This window comes from Musca autumnalis, unplaced genomic scaffold (assembly GCF_047663935.1).
Source record: "Musca autumnalis isolate F117 unplaced genomic scaffold, ASM4766393v1 scaffold_4, whole genome shotgun sequence".
Taxonomy (NCBI): Eukaryota; Metazoa; Arthropoda; class Insecta; order Diptera; family Muscidae; genus Musca; species Musca autumnalis.
The window spans coordinates 248,587,614-248,603,796 of NW_027411977.1; the positions used below are offsets into that span (position 1 = coordinate 248,587,614).

At 36.2% G+C, this 16,183-nt stretch overlaps 1 protein-coding gene and 2 non-coding genes across 6 annotated transcripts in view; 1 reads left to right on the top strand and 2 right to left on the bottom strand.

Moving 5' to 3' along the window:
• Positions 1-6,009: 6,009 nt before the first annotated feature.
• The window catches only part of LOC141403624 (guanylate cyclase 32E), a 96,082-nt gene continuing 85,908 nt past the window's right edge, over positions 6,010-16,183 (bottom strand). For 3 of the 4 annotated variants that reach the window (XM_073986340.1, XM_073986341.1, XM_073986342.1), the window contains exons 13-19: positions 15,759-15,938; positions 15,581-15,685; positions 15,395-15,466; positions 14,992-15,166; positions 7,615-8,315; positions 6,907-7,550; positions 6,010-6,735 (exon numbers count right to left, since the gene is read on the bottom strand). In XM_073986340.1, coding sequence (XP_073842441.1) covers positions 6,534-6,735; positions 6,907-7,550; positions 7,615-8,315; positions 14,992-15,166; positions 15,395-15,466; positions 15,581-15,685; positions 15,759-15,938 — 2,079 coding nt within the window. In that variant the 3' untranslated portion in view covers positions 6,010-6,533. The remainder of the gene's footprint in view (positions 6,736-6,906; positions 7,551-7,614; positions 8,316-14,991; positions 15,167-15,394; positions 15,467-15,580; positions 15,686-15,758; positions 15,939-16,183) is intronic. The other variant, XM_073986343.1, reaches the window with a different exon arrangement.
• Positions 8,462-8,543, bottom strand: TRNAS-AGA (transfer RNA serine (anticodon AGA)). The gene has a single exon. It is a non-coding gene; the product is annotated as a tRNA-Ser (tRNA).
• TRNAS-AGA (transfer RNA serine (anticodon AGA)) lies at positions 14,847-14,928 on the top strand. The gene has a single exon. It is a non-coding gene; the product is annotated as a tRNA-Ser (tRNA).

Here is a 16,183-nt window from a genome sequence, read left to right on the forward strand (position 1 = left end):
AAGTATGGACCAAATCGGTTACTCCCTTTAAGAGTTATCGTACGCGCAAATTTTCCGAACATTTTCGAACTTTTGTGGGGGAGGTACCGGAAGGAGTGGATCGATATAATCCATCTTTGAACTTGAACTAAGTTTGGACAAAATATTACGAAAGCCAAATTTTGGACCGAATCGGCAGATCCGTTCGAGAGTTATCTTGCGCTCCAACCACTGCACACGGTGTCATAGGATTTTGTGTAACTTTCAGGCTATTTTCTCAGGAAATATGGACTTGCCCCTAATGAAACTTACAGCGTCGTATATAGGACAGCGAATACAACTTGCGTAAACAAAAATCAAAGCGATTCGAGACCAGGTCCTAAACTGAACTTTTCCGAAATTTTGTGTGGGAGGTACCCGAAGGAGTGGAACGATTGAGTCCATATTGGAACCTTATCTATGTTTGGTAGAAATTACACGATGTGCAAAGTATGGACCAAATCGGTAATTCCCTACAATAGTTATCGTGCGCACAAGTTTTGCGACAATTTTAGAACATTTGTGCGGAAGGTACCTGAAGCAGTGGACCTATATGGCCCATCTTCGAACTTAAATCGAATCTGGACAAAATATTTCGATACCCAAAATTTTAACCGAATCGATTGATCCGTTCGAGAGTTATCGTGCGCACCAGCCAGCCAGACAGACAGACAGACAGACGGACAGACAGACAGACGGACGGACATTGCTAGATCTACTCAAAATTGTCTGAAACGGATATCGTACAAACATACTTGGGGTCTAAAACCATTATTTCGATGAGGCACATTTTTGGTCGTATCAAAGTGTAAATACCCTCTTTAGCCTAAAGGCTGAGGGTATAAAAAGAAACAAATTGCACAGACAAATACCTACAAAAATAAAACAAAGTTCGTAGTTCATTAATAAACAACAACAATGTAAAATAAAAATGAAAACATTTATTTATGGTAAAACAAACAACTACTATTAAAAAGTATATTGTTGAAAAAAAAAATATATATTTATTTTAATGATTTTTTATAAAAATATATTTAAAAAATGAAAAAATTGTTGGTTTAAAGAAATTGTTAAGTTTTACTTAAACAATTATACTTATTATGAGAAAACAAATTATACATTATATAATTAATAAAACAAAACAAAAATGAAAGAAAAAATAAAAATAAACTGCTTTAATAAAATGAAAACAAAAAGAGTTTTTTTTCTTTATTTTCACAAAAAGGGAGTCAAGTTTGGCAATTATCTTTATTACCGTCCAAATCTATGACGAAGGTCTTTATTAACGAAATATCTCTATCACGAGTCGTTTACAAAACATCAATATCAGGCATGTCACAGAAACCAATTCCGATCGAAAGTGCATTTGATTCCGCCCAGCAAAAATTCGGATCCAGTAGTCATTACGTAACCCATTACAAAGTAATGTAAACAAGCTCATTTTCCCATTACAAGTAATCTGAAAAGTAATGGGATACTTCTTAAAAAAATTGCATGGCAAACCTACTTACTTTGCTCCTCACTAAGTAATGAGGACGGTGGCACAGTGAGTGTGTGTTCAACGCTCACTGTCGGCACGCGAGTTTTTTTAATTAAAAAATAACAGTTCGTGGTGCACTGCACATTTAAGTTCTTAAGCAACCCTTAATGTTCGTGTGCGTGGCATAGTATGTAGTGTCTTTGGCTAGAAATCAGAGGGTTCGTGTGTTCAACTCGCACAGCGACCGAAATAAAACAAAGTAAAATAAAAGTACGAAGTGTAATGAAATTAAAAAAAAATCTCTACATCAACTGTTCTAAAAATAGATTTTTTTTCAACTTACTTTTCAACTTCTAGTGGCCACAGAATAACTAGTTATTCTAGTGGTTATAAAATACCTACAAACTGAGTGCGACATGCCCTTGTAAAAATAATGGGGAAGAAAGGGGGTTTGCGAGTAGTTACGGCTGCCAAAAATCCCTTACAAAACCCATGATTTTGGGAGGACTTTTTTTGCTGGGCGTATTTAGTTTCTTCAGAAAACGGTAGTGAGCTAACATGTGCCGCGTGTTCACCCATAAGAACGTTAAAAACATGGGTTTGGGCGTCGGATTAGTAACCCATTTCTAGGAAAAACAGCCTACTATGAAAAAACGAAAGAAAAGAAAAACAAATCCCTCAAAAGTTGACGACCCCGCAAACGTTTTAAGGACCATGATTTTCGAATCTGCACCTGGAATGTTCGCACTCTTTATAGAGAAGGTGCAGTCTTCGCATTGGCAGACGTACTTGAAAAGTACAAGGCCGCTATTACTGCCATACAGGAAAGGCGTCATTATAGCTGCCATGACGTAAAGCATGTGTTTGGTTGCGGATTCGTAGTTAGTCGGAGGCTAAAACATCTGGTATCCAGCTTCACCCCAGTGAATGAAAGACTTGCTGCAATTCGAATAAAAGCAAAATTCTTCAACATCAGCTTTTTTTGCGCTCATGCTCCCACTAAAGAAAAGGACGACCAGACCAAAGATATATTTTACGAGCGCTTAGAAGAAACATATGACCGTTGCCCTGCCCATGACATTAAAATCAGTCTAGGCGATTTTATTGCCAAAATTGGAAAGGAGAATATCTTTGGCCCGACAGTCGGGAAATTCAGCCTCCACAGTGAAACATCTGACAATGGTATGAGGCTGATAGACTTTGCAGCTGCGAAAAACATGGTAGTTAGCAGTACCAGATTTAATCATCTCGATATTCATAAGGGCACCTGGCTGTCTCCAGATCAAAGGACAAGTAATCAAATTGATCATATTGTGATAGATGGAAGACATTCATCGAGCGTGTTGGATGTACGATCGTTCCGAGGCGCAAACTTTGATTCGGACCACTACCTTGTTGCAGCAAAGGTACGCACCCGGTTAAACGTAGCAAACAAAGTAACACGAACAGACACAACATGAAAGTTAGACATCGGTAATCTGCAATCACAACAGATTGCCACATCATTTTCCACTCAGCTAGCCCAATTGCTTAATGAGAGCACTCCTTGTCCCGATAACATAACACAATGGCAAAATATTGCCCACTCCATGCAAACAGCCGAAAAACCATACTTGGATACCAGAGACCTCCACAAAGGAATTCATGGTATGACCAGGAGTGTCATGCTGCTACTGAAGAGAAACATTCGGCATATAGGGCTACTTTACAATCCGTAGCAACGCGTAGCGCACGAGAGAGATACAGGGAGAAAAGGAGAGAGGAGAAACGTCTTCTCCGCAGGAAAAAGAGAGAGATGGAAAAGCGGGAGTGTGAAAAAATCGAGATGTACAGGAGCCAGAATGAAGTCCAAAAATTCTACCAAAGAGTCAAGCATCAAACTGATGGCTTTGGTACGGGCACATCCTCCTGTAGAGACCAGCAAGGTAATTTGGTAACAGAAACAGATATCGTGCTCAGGATATGGAAGTAACATTTCTCCAATCTGCTGGTATCCAATACTAGCGAATGATACCACAGATCCAATCTCAGAAGATGGTATAGAATGTATACCGCCCGGCCAAGATGAGGTAAAAACAGCAATCAATCGTCTGAAGAATAATAAGGCAGCAGGAGCTGATGGCCTACCAGCCGAGCTGTTTAAAACCGGAGGCGACACACTGATAAGATGTATGCATCAGCTAGTTAGCACCATCTGGCAGGAAGAACGAGTACCCGACGATTGGAACCTGAGTATCCTGTGCCCCGTCCACAAAAAGGGAGATAAGACTGTATGCTCTAACTATAGGGGCATAAGTCTACTCCCTATTGCCTACAAGATCGTGTCAGGGATATTGTGCGAACGACTAAAGCCTATGGTCAAGGAGATAATTGGACCATACCAATGCGACTTTAGACCTGGCATTAACCAGATATTTACCCTGCGACAAATCCTGGAGAGGACCCAAGAGATGCAGATCGACACCTACCACCTTCTTGTCGGTTATAAAGCAGCATTCGACCGCCCGCTGCGCTCAAAGGTATACCAAGCCATGTCTGAATTTGGTATCCCCCCAAAGCTCATCCGGCTTTGTAAAATTACCTTAACTAACACGAAATCCTCAGTTAAAATAGGAAAGAACCTCTCCGAAGAATTTTGTACCAAAAGAGGTTTTAGACAAGGAGACAGCCTTTCATGTGACCTATTCAACATTTTGCTGGAAAAGGTAATACGAGATGCAAATGTCAAAATAAATGGCACAATTTACACCAATAGCCACATGCTACTTGCTTATGCTGATGGACAATAAAGTCAATAGACGAACAAAAATTGAACGCATTTGAAATGTGGATTTATCGCAGAACACTGAAAATTCCTTGGACTGACCGAGTATCAAATGAAGAAGTCCTGAGAAGAATGAACACTAAACGACAACTTTTTGATATCATAAAAAGTAGGAAGATATCCTATATGGGACACATAATGAGAAACGAAAAGTATTCTGTCATCCAAAGCATAATTAAATGTCAAATTGAGGGAAAAAGGCCAAGAGGAAGAAGAGAAATATCCTGGATAAAAAACATTTTGGAGTGGACAAATCAACCAAATGAAAGAAGCCTTATCAACGTTGCGAGGAATAGAGAGATCACCATTGCTGAATAATTTACCACAACATATTCATAAACATATATCTACAGCTAAAAATACTTAATTTGTTATTGTATGATCGCCAAAATCCGAATGCGGATCGGCAAATAAAGAAGAAGATGACATAGACATCATGGGACGATCAGTAAAGGAAGTAACTGATATCTTTAGGAAGGTCGAAGCAGAATCTGCGAAAGTGGGTCTGGCGGTAAACGGCGAAAAGACCAAATTGATGGTGTCGACGCGCAAAGCGTCCATAGAGCTCGGAGCAACTGTGGAAGTTGGTACCTACAATTTTGAGGTAGTTAAAGACTTCGTCTACCTCGGCACTGCCATAAACAGATGCTACTATGGTTTAAGTAAGCATTTTAAAAACAAAGCCACATCTCTTCAAACAAAAATAACACTATACAAAACGCTGATACTATCCGTGCTAATGTATGGGTCCGAAGCATGGGTACTTGCGCAAGCAGATAAGGCAGTGCTTGGTGTGTTTGAGAGGAAAATTCTTCGAAAGATCTACGGGCCGATTTGCGTTGACGGTGAATATCGACGTCGTATGACCCACGAGCTATATAAGCTATACAAAGACATGAATATAGTTAAACGTATCGAGATGCAGCGATTGCGTTGGCTAGGCCATATCATAAGAATGAGCGATGATGAACCCGCTAAAAAGGCGTATGAATGCATGCCACATGGCGGTGCACGCAGAATCGGCAGGCCTAAGCTTCGATGGAGCATACAAGTGGATGAAGAAATCCAAAAAGCGAAGCGAAAAACAGAGAGGAATGGAGATCTTTTCTTAGTTCGGTCTATGGAACAAATGTTCTGTAATGGGCCAGCTAAGTAAGTAAGTAAGTTGATTAACAGTCCAAAATCAAAGCAAATAATTTCATCCTAAAATGTATGGTTTATTCCGGAACTCATAGTGAAAATTGCGTAGAATTTTTTATCTTTTGACACTTTTCACCTAGAACCAAATTTCATATTACTTTCATCTATCAACTTGAAAAAAGAAGGAAAAAAATTTGGAAATATTTTCATGTTTCTTCAGCAAAATTAATAGTGATACTTCATGAAATCTAATGTAAATAGACATTTCACACATAAATTTGACAAAGAATATTTTTGTCACTATATAACTAGAATGCCAAGATTCCAAGATATCTTAACTCGGATATTTCTAAAAAACTATAAATGGCGGGACTTTCCCCGCTTACTTTGGTTACTTTCCGATGTAAACTTTAAAAACGCCGATACACGTGTCTCATATTTTGAGCTCTACTTTCATAATCTACTCAGATTCTCTCGTCATTTTTTTGTTGTCACACATCGGTCCCCACATCACATTGATTGCCTCACGAATAAAAATACCAACAAATTTGAATAAACGAAGGCTTTAATAAAAAACCATTTTTTTTTAATTCAATTAGCTATATTAGTCATAAATAAATAATACAAATATACAATACATATAACATTAACACATACGCTATACATAAACGCTTAAACATTTACTTTTTATTTTTATATATAAAAACCGACTAGACACACAAATTTGAACGACTTTATTTAACACGAATTGATTTGTTCTAAAAACAAAAATATATATTTTCTTTTTTTTTAAGTACAACATTAGGATTATTTTGTAAATATTTTAAAAACGTTTACATATTTTATATGTAAAAAATGAACACAATAATTTAGTTTTGGACTTAAGCAATAATTATATTTTTTAAAAGAGGAAGATACCTTATAAGCTAAAAAACAAGTAAGTACTCGAGTTGTGTATATCAAGAGAAATATTATTGTTTTCGTTCGTAGTAACATTGAATTGCATTTTGCTTTTAAGTATCTAAGATTATATGTTTTAAATTATTGTTTTTTGGATTTGAATTTTGATTCTTAAGTTTCTTTGTGGTTTAGCAAGAGCGGCGTATTGGCATTGGGATAGGATGATGGACGTCTTTGGCGTTGTAGATTGGTCAAATCATCACAGCTTTGGCAAGATAGTGTAGACTCTTCATAACGTGAATGACACGAGGCTCCCGATGAGCGACGCAGACCGGTATAGGAGTCCGTAACGACTTCTATGAGGGCTTCGTCACTGGAAAGAAGAAAAAAAGTGAGATTGAGTGGACTAAGATAAAAGACTTTATAGAGAGAAAAAAATCTACGTTAAAATTTCAGAACTTTTGAAAAATTAGTTTTCTTAAAATTTTATAAACACTTATTTTTGTAGATTTTTTATGTATCCCCATAACTCCGTTTTACTCACCTATGATAACGATGATGTTCCAATAGGGAACCTGTGGCAAAACGCAATTTCTTTGGTGATTCCAAACTCGATGAACGTGTCAATGAATTACGTGGCATATTCTTGTTCTTCAACGATGAGCGAATACCCAAATCATTGGCCACGGATAAGTTATTACTGTTCTGTTGTTGTTGCTGCTGTTTTATATTACCCTGTATGTATTTATTTAATGCTCTCGAGCCTCTGCGTTGTGAACGTTCATAGGTACGTTTTTGTTTAGCCTCTTCATCTTCGCCCAACAGCCAATAGGTTCGTTGATCTCCCTTGCCTTTCATGCTAACCAAACCACGTTCCTGATAATGATAGCCACCCAACTTCTCCAGCAGTTCTTTACACTGCCAACTGCAATGGATCTTTAAAGGGACACCCGAAGATTCCATACGAGAGGCCGTATTCACTGTGTCACCAAACAAACAGTAACGAGGCATTTTAAGGCCCACAACACCAGCACATACGGGGCCCGTGTGAATACCAATACGTAAGAGTAACTTATTGTGGGGTCGATGACGTATCTTAAATTCTGAAACAGCATCCAGTAAATGCAATGACATGGAGGCAATTTCAGCTGCATGTAAATCACCATTACGTATGGGTAAACCGGAAACCTGAAATAGTAAAAATAATACATTAAATGTGTTCTATAAATATAACCCATTTTTCCCAACTTACCACCATATAAGCATCTCCTATTGTCTCCACCTTGTAAACATCATAGTGACCAATGATGGAATCAAAGCACGTATAGAGATCATTGAGAAAATCCACCACTTGCAGCGGAGTACTTTCTGCCGACATCGATGTAAAACCCACAATATCACTGAAATATATGGAAACCTGTTCATAGCTCTCCGGATCAACTTTATGACCCTTTTTCAATTGCTCTGCCACGGGACGTGGTAACATTTCCAATAGCAAAGCATCAGTCTTCTTTTTTTCTTCCTGTAATTGATCGGTACGTTCATCAACCAAAGCCTCCAAATTATTGGCATACTTCTCCATCATTGCCATCATATTGTCGAAGATATTGGGTTTCATACCCTTGCGTAGGGGTCTCAATTTGGCACGTATTGTCTTGAAGTCTGGACGGTCTTCCGGTCTTTCAGCCCAACATTCATTCAAAATTTCACGAACACAATCAAAAGATGTTTCCAGGGGCTGTAATGATGGTCGATAGGGATAAAGATTATCTTGGACTTGTAGTACCTTTTGCAGGCATTGCATGGGTGTTAGTCCTGTTTCACCAAACGGTCCGTGGCGGGTATGTATTTCATAGAGAACAATGCCGAAAGAATAGGAATCACCCTTTTGTGTGCCCATTACGAGGGAAGCTGGGCCTTGTCTAAGCAATTCTGGAGCACGGTAGAGTAATTCTTGCAAATAGAGGGAGAATAAAAAAATAAATATTTAAAGTCAGTCACATACATATACATGCATACATACATACATATTTTATAAATTAATTTATTAAATATTTGTAAATAATTTTTTAAAAAAAGAAGCTCCAGAGAATGAATTTCGCAGTCGGTAGGATTCGAACCTACGCTCCCAGAGGGAATCTGATTTCTAGTCAGACGCCTTAACCGCTCGGCCACGACTGCACATGTTTCACTAAAAGCATAACAAATGTTTTGATACGCAGTATATTCGACAAATCTGTGTGTGCGCCAACTATGCAACAACAACACAAACAACCACCACTATCGTTGTTTTAAGAGAGCCACTCCATAAACTAAAGAGAAACAGTGTTGGCAAATTGTGGTGACGGTACATGTTAGAAGTGGTTAAGAGAGAGTGAGAGGAGAGAATACAAACTCATATCAGGGATGGAAATGTCGTAATATGGTACTTTTAGAATCAGAAAAGTACAGACATATACTTTTCTGACGTACATTTATTCGTATAATATATTTACGGTTTGTGAGAAAAATTTTATGAAAATCAGCAGCCAACATTTATGTCAACATCTTTGTGAGTGTGGCATAATTGTACGGCTTTCAACGACAACTACATAAGATAAAAATGGCAAATTTTCTGGAAGGCAAATATACCCAGATAGCATTTGGAAGACTGTTTTTTCAAAAATCACATTGAGGAGTCTTTTTAGAGTCCTTTTGGTGATCAAAAACTGATTAAGTCGCTTGTATGATCAGAAAGGGACTCGAAAGTGACTCCCTGTAGTGATTAAAAAGAGTTCAATTTAAAATACAACAATAAATGTGTAGCAATCACAAATTAGTTTAGCTTTGTTTTATTTTTATTTGGTTGTAAATAAAAAAATAAAATTCTCATATACATTTTCTACAAAACTTTCATATAAATGTAACGTATAATATTAAGTGTATATACAAACACATTTTTTGCCAAGTGAAATGAAGAAGCAGTATACTAACCGCCCAACATAAAGGTTAATTAAAAGTCATAACAAAGCAGAAAAGAAAACAAAGGAAAGGAAAGAAAAAGAGAATAAAGGGAAAATTCTTTTAATTTATTTCGTTTAATAAAAATACTCATAAATGACTCCCTAAAGATTCATAAACGATTATAAACATGACCCAAAAAAGACTCGAAAAAGAGTCCCAAATTATTCAACAAATCACCAATAAATGATTGAAATGCGAATCGAAAAAGACTTTATATACCATCAGAAAATGGGCAAAAATGACTCGAAACTAATGCAGAGGAAGACTCATTTGTGATTTGCTTAGACGAGTCGCCTGAGGTTATGTTTTCCTACCGACAAAGGAGTCATTTATGATCAGAAAATGAGCTCATATTCTAGCTTTTTAATCGTGCATTCGGATCAAAAAAGACTCGAATTTGATTATAATTTTCAAAAAATGCTGGCTGGGTAAGCTTTGAAATTTTTTGTAATATTGGTAAAAGTTTATCGGTTTTCTTGTAAATTAAATTCTCATTCTTTAAAAAATGAATAAATTGTTTGTTTAATTTTTAAAATATTTCATGTTTTCAAAAATGTATATTTTAGCTGGTATGATTCATTATACCCTACACCACTATATGTGGAGGATATTTTAAGATGGTTTTGGTTCAAAAGTTTGTAACACATCGATATAATGAAAGCACCTTTATACATACATATGTATATATCAAAACAAGTAAGAAAAGTCTATAGTCGGACGGAGCCGACCATGGGATACCCTATACCACTATCCCTGGACAATCGCTCTCCACGGAACTTCTTTTCAATGATTGTGAACATTTAATTATCAAATATCAGAGATGTAATGTATAATACTTATGACCAAAACCAAAAAAGTTATCTAGAATGACAAAGACATTTTTGTAGCAGGAAAGGAAAATTTAGTTCACACAAACTAAAATGTAATGAAACCCACTTATGTAGTACTACTACTTCCGTTGTTTAACTGAAATTTTTACCAATTTCACACAAAAGTTTCAGTCCATTTAACCCGCTAAGTATTATCTGATCTTCACGTTGGTTTGTACGCTTCTTCTTCATCATAAACTCAAACTTTGTTTAAAATTATGCGGGTTATTATTTTGACCTACAGAGCCGCTACAAAATTGGTTAAAATTTTGTTTTTGGTCCATTTCATTCTCTGAACATTTCACCATCATCAGCAAAAATTATTCTGGCCCGAACCGAACCTCCTTAAAAAATTCGTTACAATCGGTCCATAATTGCGGCCTTAAGCTTGTTTACAATTTTTAATAGACGGGCACACATCGCTAAATCGCTTTATCTCGTCGAGATATGAATTTTGGCATACAAAATAAGGGGTCTAGGACGAATATTTCGTGGTGTTACATACACTTTTGGAGAGACAATATGTAGCATGGGATAAAAATGTGGTTCTCTACACAAAACCCATTATATATTAGGCAGTAGGCCCGTTATCGAGCAAACACTTTATTGCAATTTACATCAGAGAAAAGGTCAGTAGTTTTTTCCATATGTAGGCTACTTTGCGAAATATATATTTCCTCAAGGAATTAAAATATCGACCAAAAATAAAATTTTTATATTTTTCATACAAAAGTAATTGTCCATTTCACCCGCTAAAGAATATCAGATCATCATTCAAAATTGTAGGCATCTTTTTCGACCTATACTCTTACCCGGTGCAAAATTTCGTGACTATGGATGTATAATTGCGACTTTTAGCGTGTTTATTATTACACTACAAACAAATAACGGAATATATTAGGCTGTAACTCTGTTATCTGGTCATGCACACCAACATAATTGGCATCAATTGAAAGGTCAAGCGTTCCACTTTTAAGTATATCTCACTTGTCCGGTATGTCACTTTCAGGAATTAAGATATAAGCTGTATATTAAAAATTTTCACAATTTTCACACAAAAGTTTTGGTCCATTTAACCCTCTAAATATTATCCGATCGTCATCTCAAATTGTAAGCTTTTATTTAAAATTACGCGTTGATCGGACTATTATTGAGACCTACAGAGCCGCTAGAAAATTGGATAAATATTATGTTTTTGGTCCATTTCACCCGCTAAATATTTCACGATCATCACCAATAACAATAGGGATCTATTCTGATCTGAACCCGACCTCCATACAAAATTTTGTGACCATCGGTCCATAATTGCGGCCTGGAGCGTGTTTACAATTTATAATGGACAGACGGACGGACACACATCTCAAAATCGCTTTATCTCGTCGAGATATGAAGATTGGTGTACCACATTGGGGGTATCCGACGAATATTTCGCGGTGTTACATGAATTTTTACCAAAACAAACTTTTTCCACATTGTGGTATAGGGTATAATTAATATCTAGACCAGCTGAGTCCAACTGGCTATATTTGTCCGTCCATCTGTCCACGCAAACCTTATAATTATGATACAGGTCGAAATATAGATCAGGGGCTCAATTCTGTTTCTATGAAAATGAGAAATGAAAACTTTTATAAAGGAGAAAACTGTCAAATGAAAAAAATTATAAAGGAACTATTTTTCATTTCATAGAACAAGAATCCAGCCCCAGATCGTCACACAAAAAAACAAATTCGACAGCAAAACCTTAGTTAAAAAACGTTAAAGTCTTTATTCTCACAATTTTGCCTAACTATTGGTCTGTTTTATGGATTTGGACCTGACCTGGGTACTTATGTTTTTGGGACGCTGCTTGCATATATCATAGTATTTAACCCTCATGCAGGTCATTGAGGGGTTAATTTTGTTCTTTCTCCTATGAAATACGATCGTATCAGATCCAAATATTCTGCAATTTATGCCATAAAATTTTACTATAGGCCCTATAATACATAAAAGCTCTATATCTTTTCTAAACTCCCGAAAACTTAAAAACATATTTTAGAGTTAAAGTAGTACTTTATCTGAGCTAATGCAAAATTGTCGTAGAAAATATTATTTGAGATAAAAGCTGTCAAAGGCAAACATATTCTCCACTAACATGAATTTAATACCCTAGACAAGAGACGGGCTTCTTTGGAAAGAAGCATAGTGAGGGCGCCCACTGAGTTGTTTTTGCATTTGCTTCTCTCTCTCACTTACAGTGTACGTGAATAAAAACAAACGATAAACATCATGTGGTTGTTGTTTTTTTCACCCATACATACACACATACTATAACATTGATGGAAAATCTTGGGCGACGCTGAGTCTTTTTATACCCTCCACCATATGAAGGGTATAATTAAATTTGTCATTCCGTTTGTAACACATCAAAATATTCGCCGTAGACCCTATATAGTATATACATATATTATTGATCAGTATAAAATTCTATGTCGATTTAACCATGTTCGCCTGTCCGTCCATCTGTCTGTTGAAATCAAGATACAGCTCGCAATTTTAAAGATAGAGAGTCAATATTTGGTACAGAAGTTTGTATTACTTGCAGGATGGTTGGTATTGAAAATGGGATATATCGGTCCACGTTTTGATATAGCCCCCATAGAACGGTACCTCCCGATTTTCGGTGTTTTTAAGGTTTTAGCTTCATTATCACATCGAAATAGCTGAAATTTGGTATTTAGACTTCGTTGGGGGTACTCAAACTTCCCTTACTCAAACAAACCCTTTAAATTTTTCGGTATAGGTCCACGCCTTCATATAGCCCCCATGGAAAGGTACCTCCCGATTTTCCGTATTTTGAAGGTTGTGGCTCAAAATTCCACCAAAATGGCTGAAATTTGGTATTTAGTCTTCAATGTGATATAAAATTGTTCGCCAGACATTTGTCTGTACAGGTCCACGCTTTCATATTGCCCCATTTCTGACTAAAATTCGTCGGTGTAGGTCCACGTTTCGATATAGCCCCCTTAGAACGGTAGCCCCCGATTTTCGTAATACTGAAGATTGTGACGTCAATATCCCACCGAAATGGCTAAAATTCATTATTTAGTCTTCCAAGAGTTATAAAATATTCCAGAAGAGTATTATGAGTATAGGTCCACGTTTTCCTATATCCCCATAGAAGCGTACTTCTTGATTTTCGGTATTTTTTAAGTTTTAGCCACATTCTCTTACCGAAATATAGGAAATTTGGTATTTAGTCTTCTTTGAGTCTAAAAACTTTCCGTCAGAAATTTGTCGGCATAGATCGACGTTTTGAAATAGCCCCCATAGAACGGTGCCTCACATTGTTTTACCGAAATTTCTGAAATTTAGTATTACTCGTAAGTCTTCTTCATACACGAAAGGAAACTAATTATTCCATTTTACTTCAATACAACTTGTGGTGGAGGGTATAACAAGTTCGGCCCGGCCGAACTTAACGCCTTTCTTACTTGTTAATATTATAAAAATTGCGCAAAACTGTGAAGAAACATTTGAAAAAGATATTATTTTCGATAGAATTGGTATGGTGGGTAATGAAATGTTTGTGAAAATAAAAATTTTAAAAATAGATTTGATAGATGGCTTTTAAAGCGATTTGCTGCTATGCTATTCGCGAAAGACCACTACTTATTTGAAAGAAACGCGAAAATTGCTGATTTGTTTTACTTTTTATTTTCATAAACATGGACATTTGACTGAAGACAATTGATTTTCAACAGCATTGCCATATTGAAATTGCTAAATTCAATATAAATTCAGTTTGATTTTGTGCATTAAAAATTGGGATAATGTCCAAATTAATTTGAATTAAGGCTGTTAATGCAAATTAAGACTGCCGTCTGTCTAAGCTATAAGGTGTATTAAAATAACGCCAGGAATATGTTTGTTAAAAAATTAACACTCGTACCATTCATTAAGGGTGTCTTTAACGTTAATTTGGTCCTTTTTTTTTCTCAAAAATCGTTAAAAATCTCCTTTGAAATGTAATCGTATCAGATCAAAATATTCCACGAAGTTGTTCGCCATAAGGAATCGCGATTTATTTAAAAAGCGCTCCGGCGATTTTTTTAGTTTTTTGATTTTTTTCATTTATGAACATTGTAGTTTCAGAATCCGCAAAAACTTTCGAGGTGTAAGCACCTTCCATTTAAATTTGCTTCAAGAGCATCGTGCACTGTTTTTTGTTTTGTTCATGTAATTTTAAATTCGATTCAGTGACCATTTACAAAAATGATCAATTTCAGTATGTTTCCAAATATTTGTTTTCCATCCCTGCCTTAATTGAGAGTATGACAGTGTTGTCACATACATATATGAAAGATGAGTGCTGTACTTAAAGAGTACGTTTTATCAGAGCAAAAGTACCAAACCTTAAAAAGTGTCATCTCTGTTGTTAAAACAGAGACAATATGCAAGCATTTTTCAATATTTCATCAATAAATTAGATATAGCCACATTTATTAAAAACTAAATCAAATTAATATTATACATTATTTTTTATATTTTATACTTATAATTTAGAAAAAAATAAAAACTGTTCAAAAATAAATTTACTTGTATATTATTAGACAAAGTAAGCCAACAAGCAGTCGTGGCCGAGCGGTTAAGGCGTCTGACTAGAAATCAGATTCCCTCTGGGAGCGTAGGTTCGAATCCTACCGACTGCGAAAGTGTGTTTTTATTTTCTTTTTAATGTTTCAATTTTTTTTAATTATTTCCATTTTACTTACTTGTACATTTGGCAGCCATTGATACAACATCTGTGGAATTGTCCTCAATACCCTTCTTGAAAGCAAACAAACCAAAGTCACTCAATTTAACCACCCAGCGTGAGTCAATCAACAAATTGGAAGTGCACAAAGAACCATGGAAACGTATGGGCGATTCATGTAAATAAATGACACCCTAAACGACGACAATAGGTCAGCAACATTAAGGGGGGGCGAGGGGTAGTGGAGAGAAAAGGGAAGAGAAAAAAGAACAAAAACAAAGAAACCCACAACGGAGGAAAACCACATTATTGAAAAACCAATCAACAACAATTGAAAAAAACTTGAGACAAACATTAACAGATGATGGAGTTTACATGGATGGTGGTTAGCGAGGATGGATGAATGAATGATTGTGACTTACACGTATTATATCGGCTACCATAGAAGCAATAAACATGTTGTCCAGCTTGACGTCCTCATTTTCCAAAATGTCCTTTTAATTAGACGATAGATGGAAAAACATGAAGCAGAGCAGAAAAGAGAAGAAAAGACAAAGGACCGGATTAAATGCGTTTTGTTGATGACTGTTAGTTGGTGATTTATGTACCTTCAGGCTACCTCTGGTGCAGTATTCCGTTATAATACAAATGTTTGGAGGATCTGTACAGGCTCCGATAAAAGCACAAATATTGTCATGGCGAGCATCTCGTAGCTGACAAGAAAAGTTGAAATTTCGTTAATTTAACTTTAATAATGATTTTTAGGTGTATATTTAGGACACTTACCAATTTCAGTTCTTTTTTCATTTCCCTTGAAATATCCACACATTTCTTGCGCACCTTCTTAATTGCATACAATTGTCCCTTGTACAGGCCGATAGGGGTAAAGATGGTAGTATAACGAAAATCAGCATCGGGATTTGAACTTAAACTGACCTGACTGGTGCGTATTAAGGGATGTGTTGACTGAATGAAAAATAAAGCAAACAATATTTAAAGATGTTATAGCGAAACAAATACTATTTTTAATGGTTGTGTCTGACCATTTCGTAGAAGAAAAAATATATGCAGTTATCCGGAAAAAGTAGCGAAGAAAAAGTTTCAGGTTTCCTAGTCATGTTGAAACTGTCGGAATGCTTCCATCAAATTAAAAAAGAACAACTCCACATATAGGAGGTCTAAGAAGTCTACAGAATGCCAGGAAAGTCTTT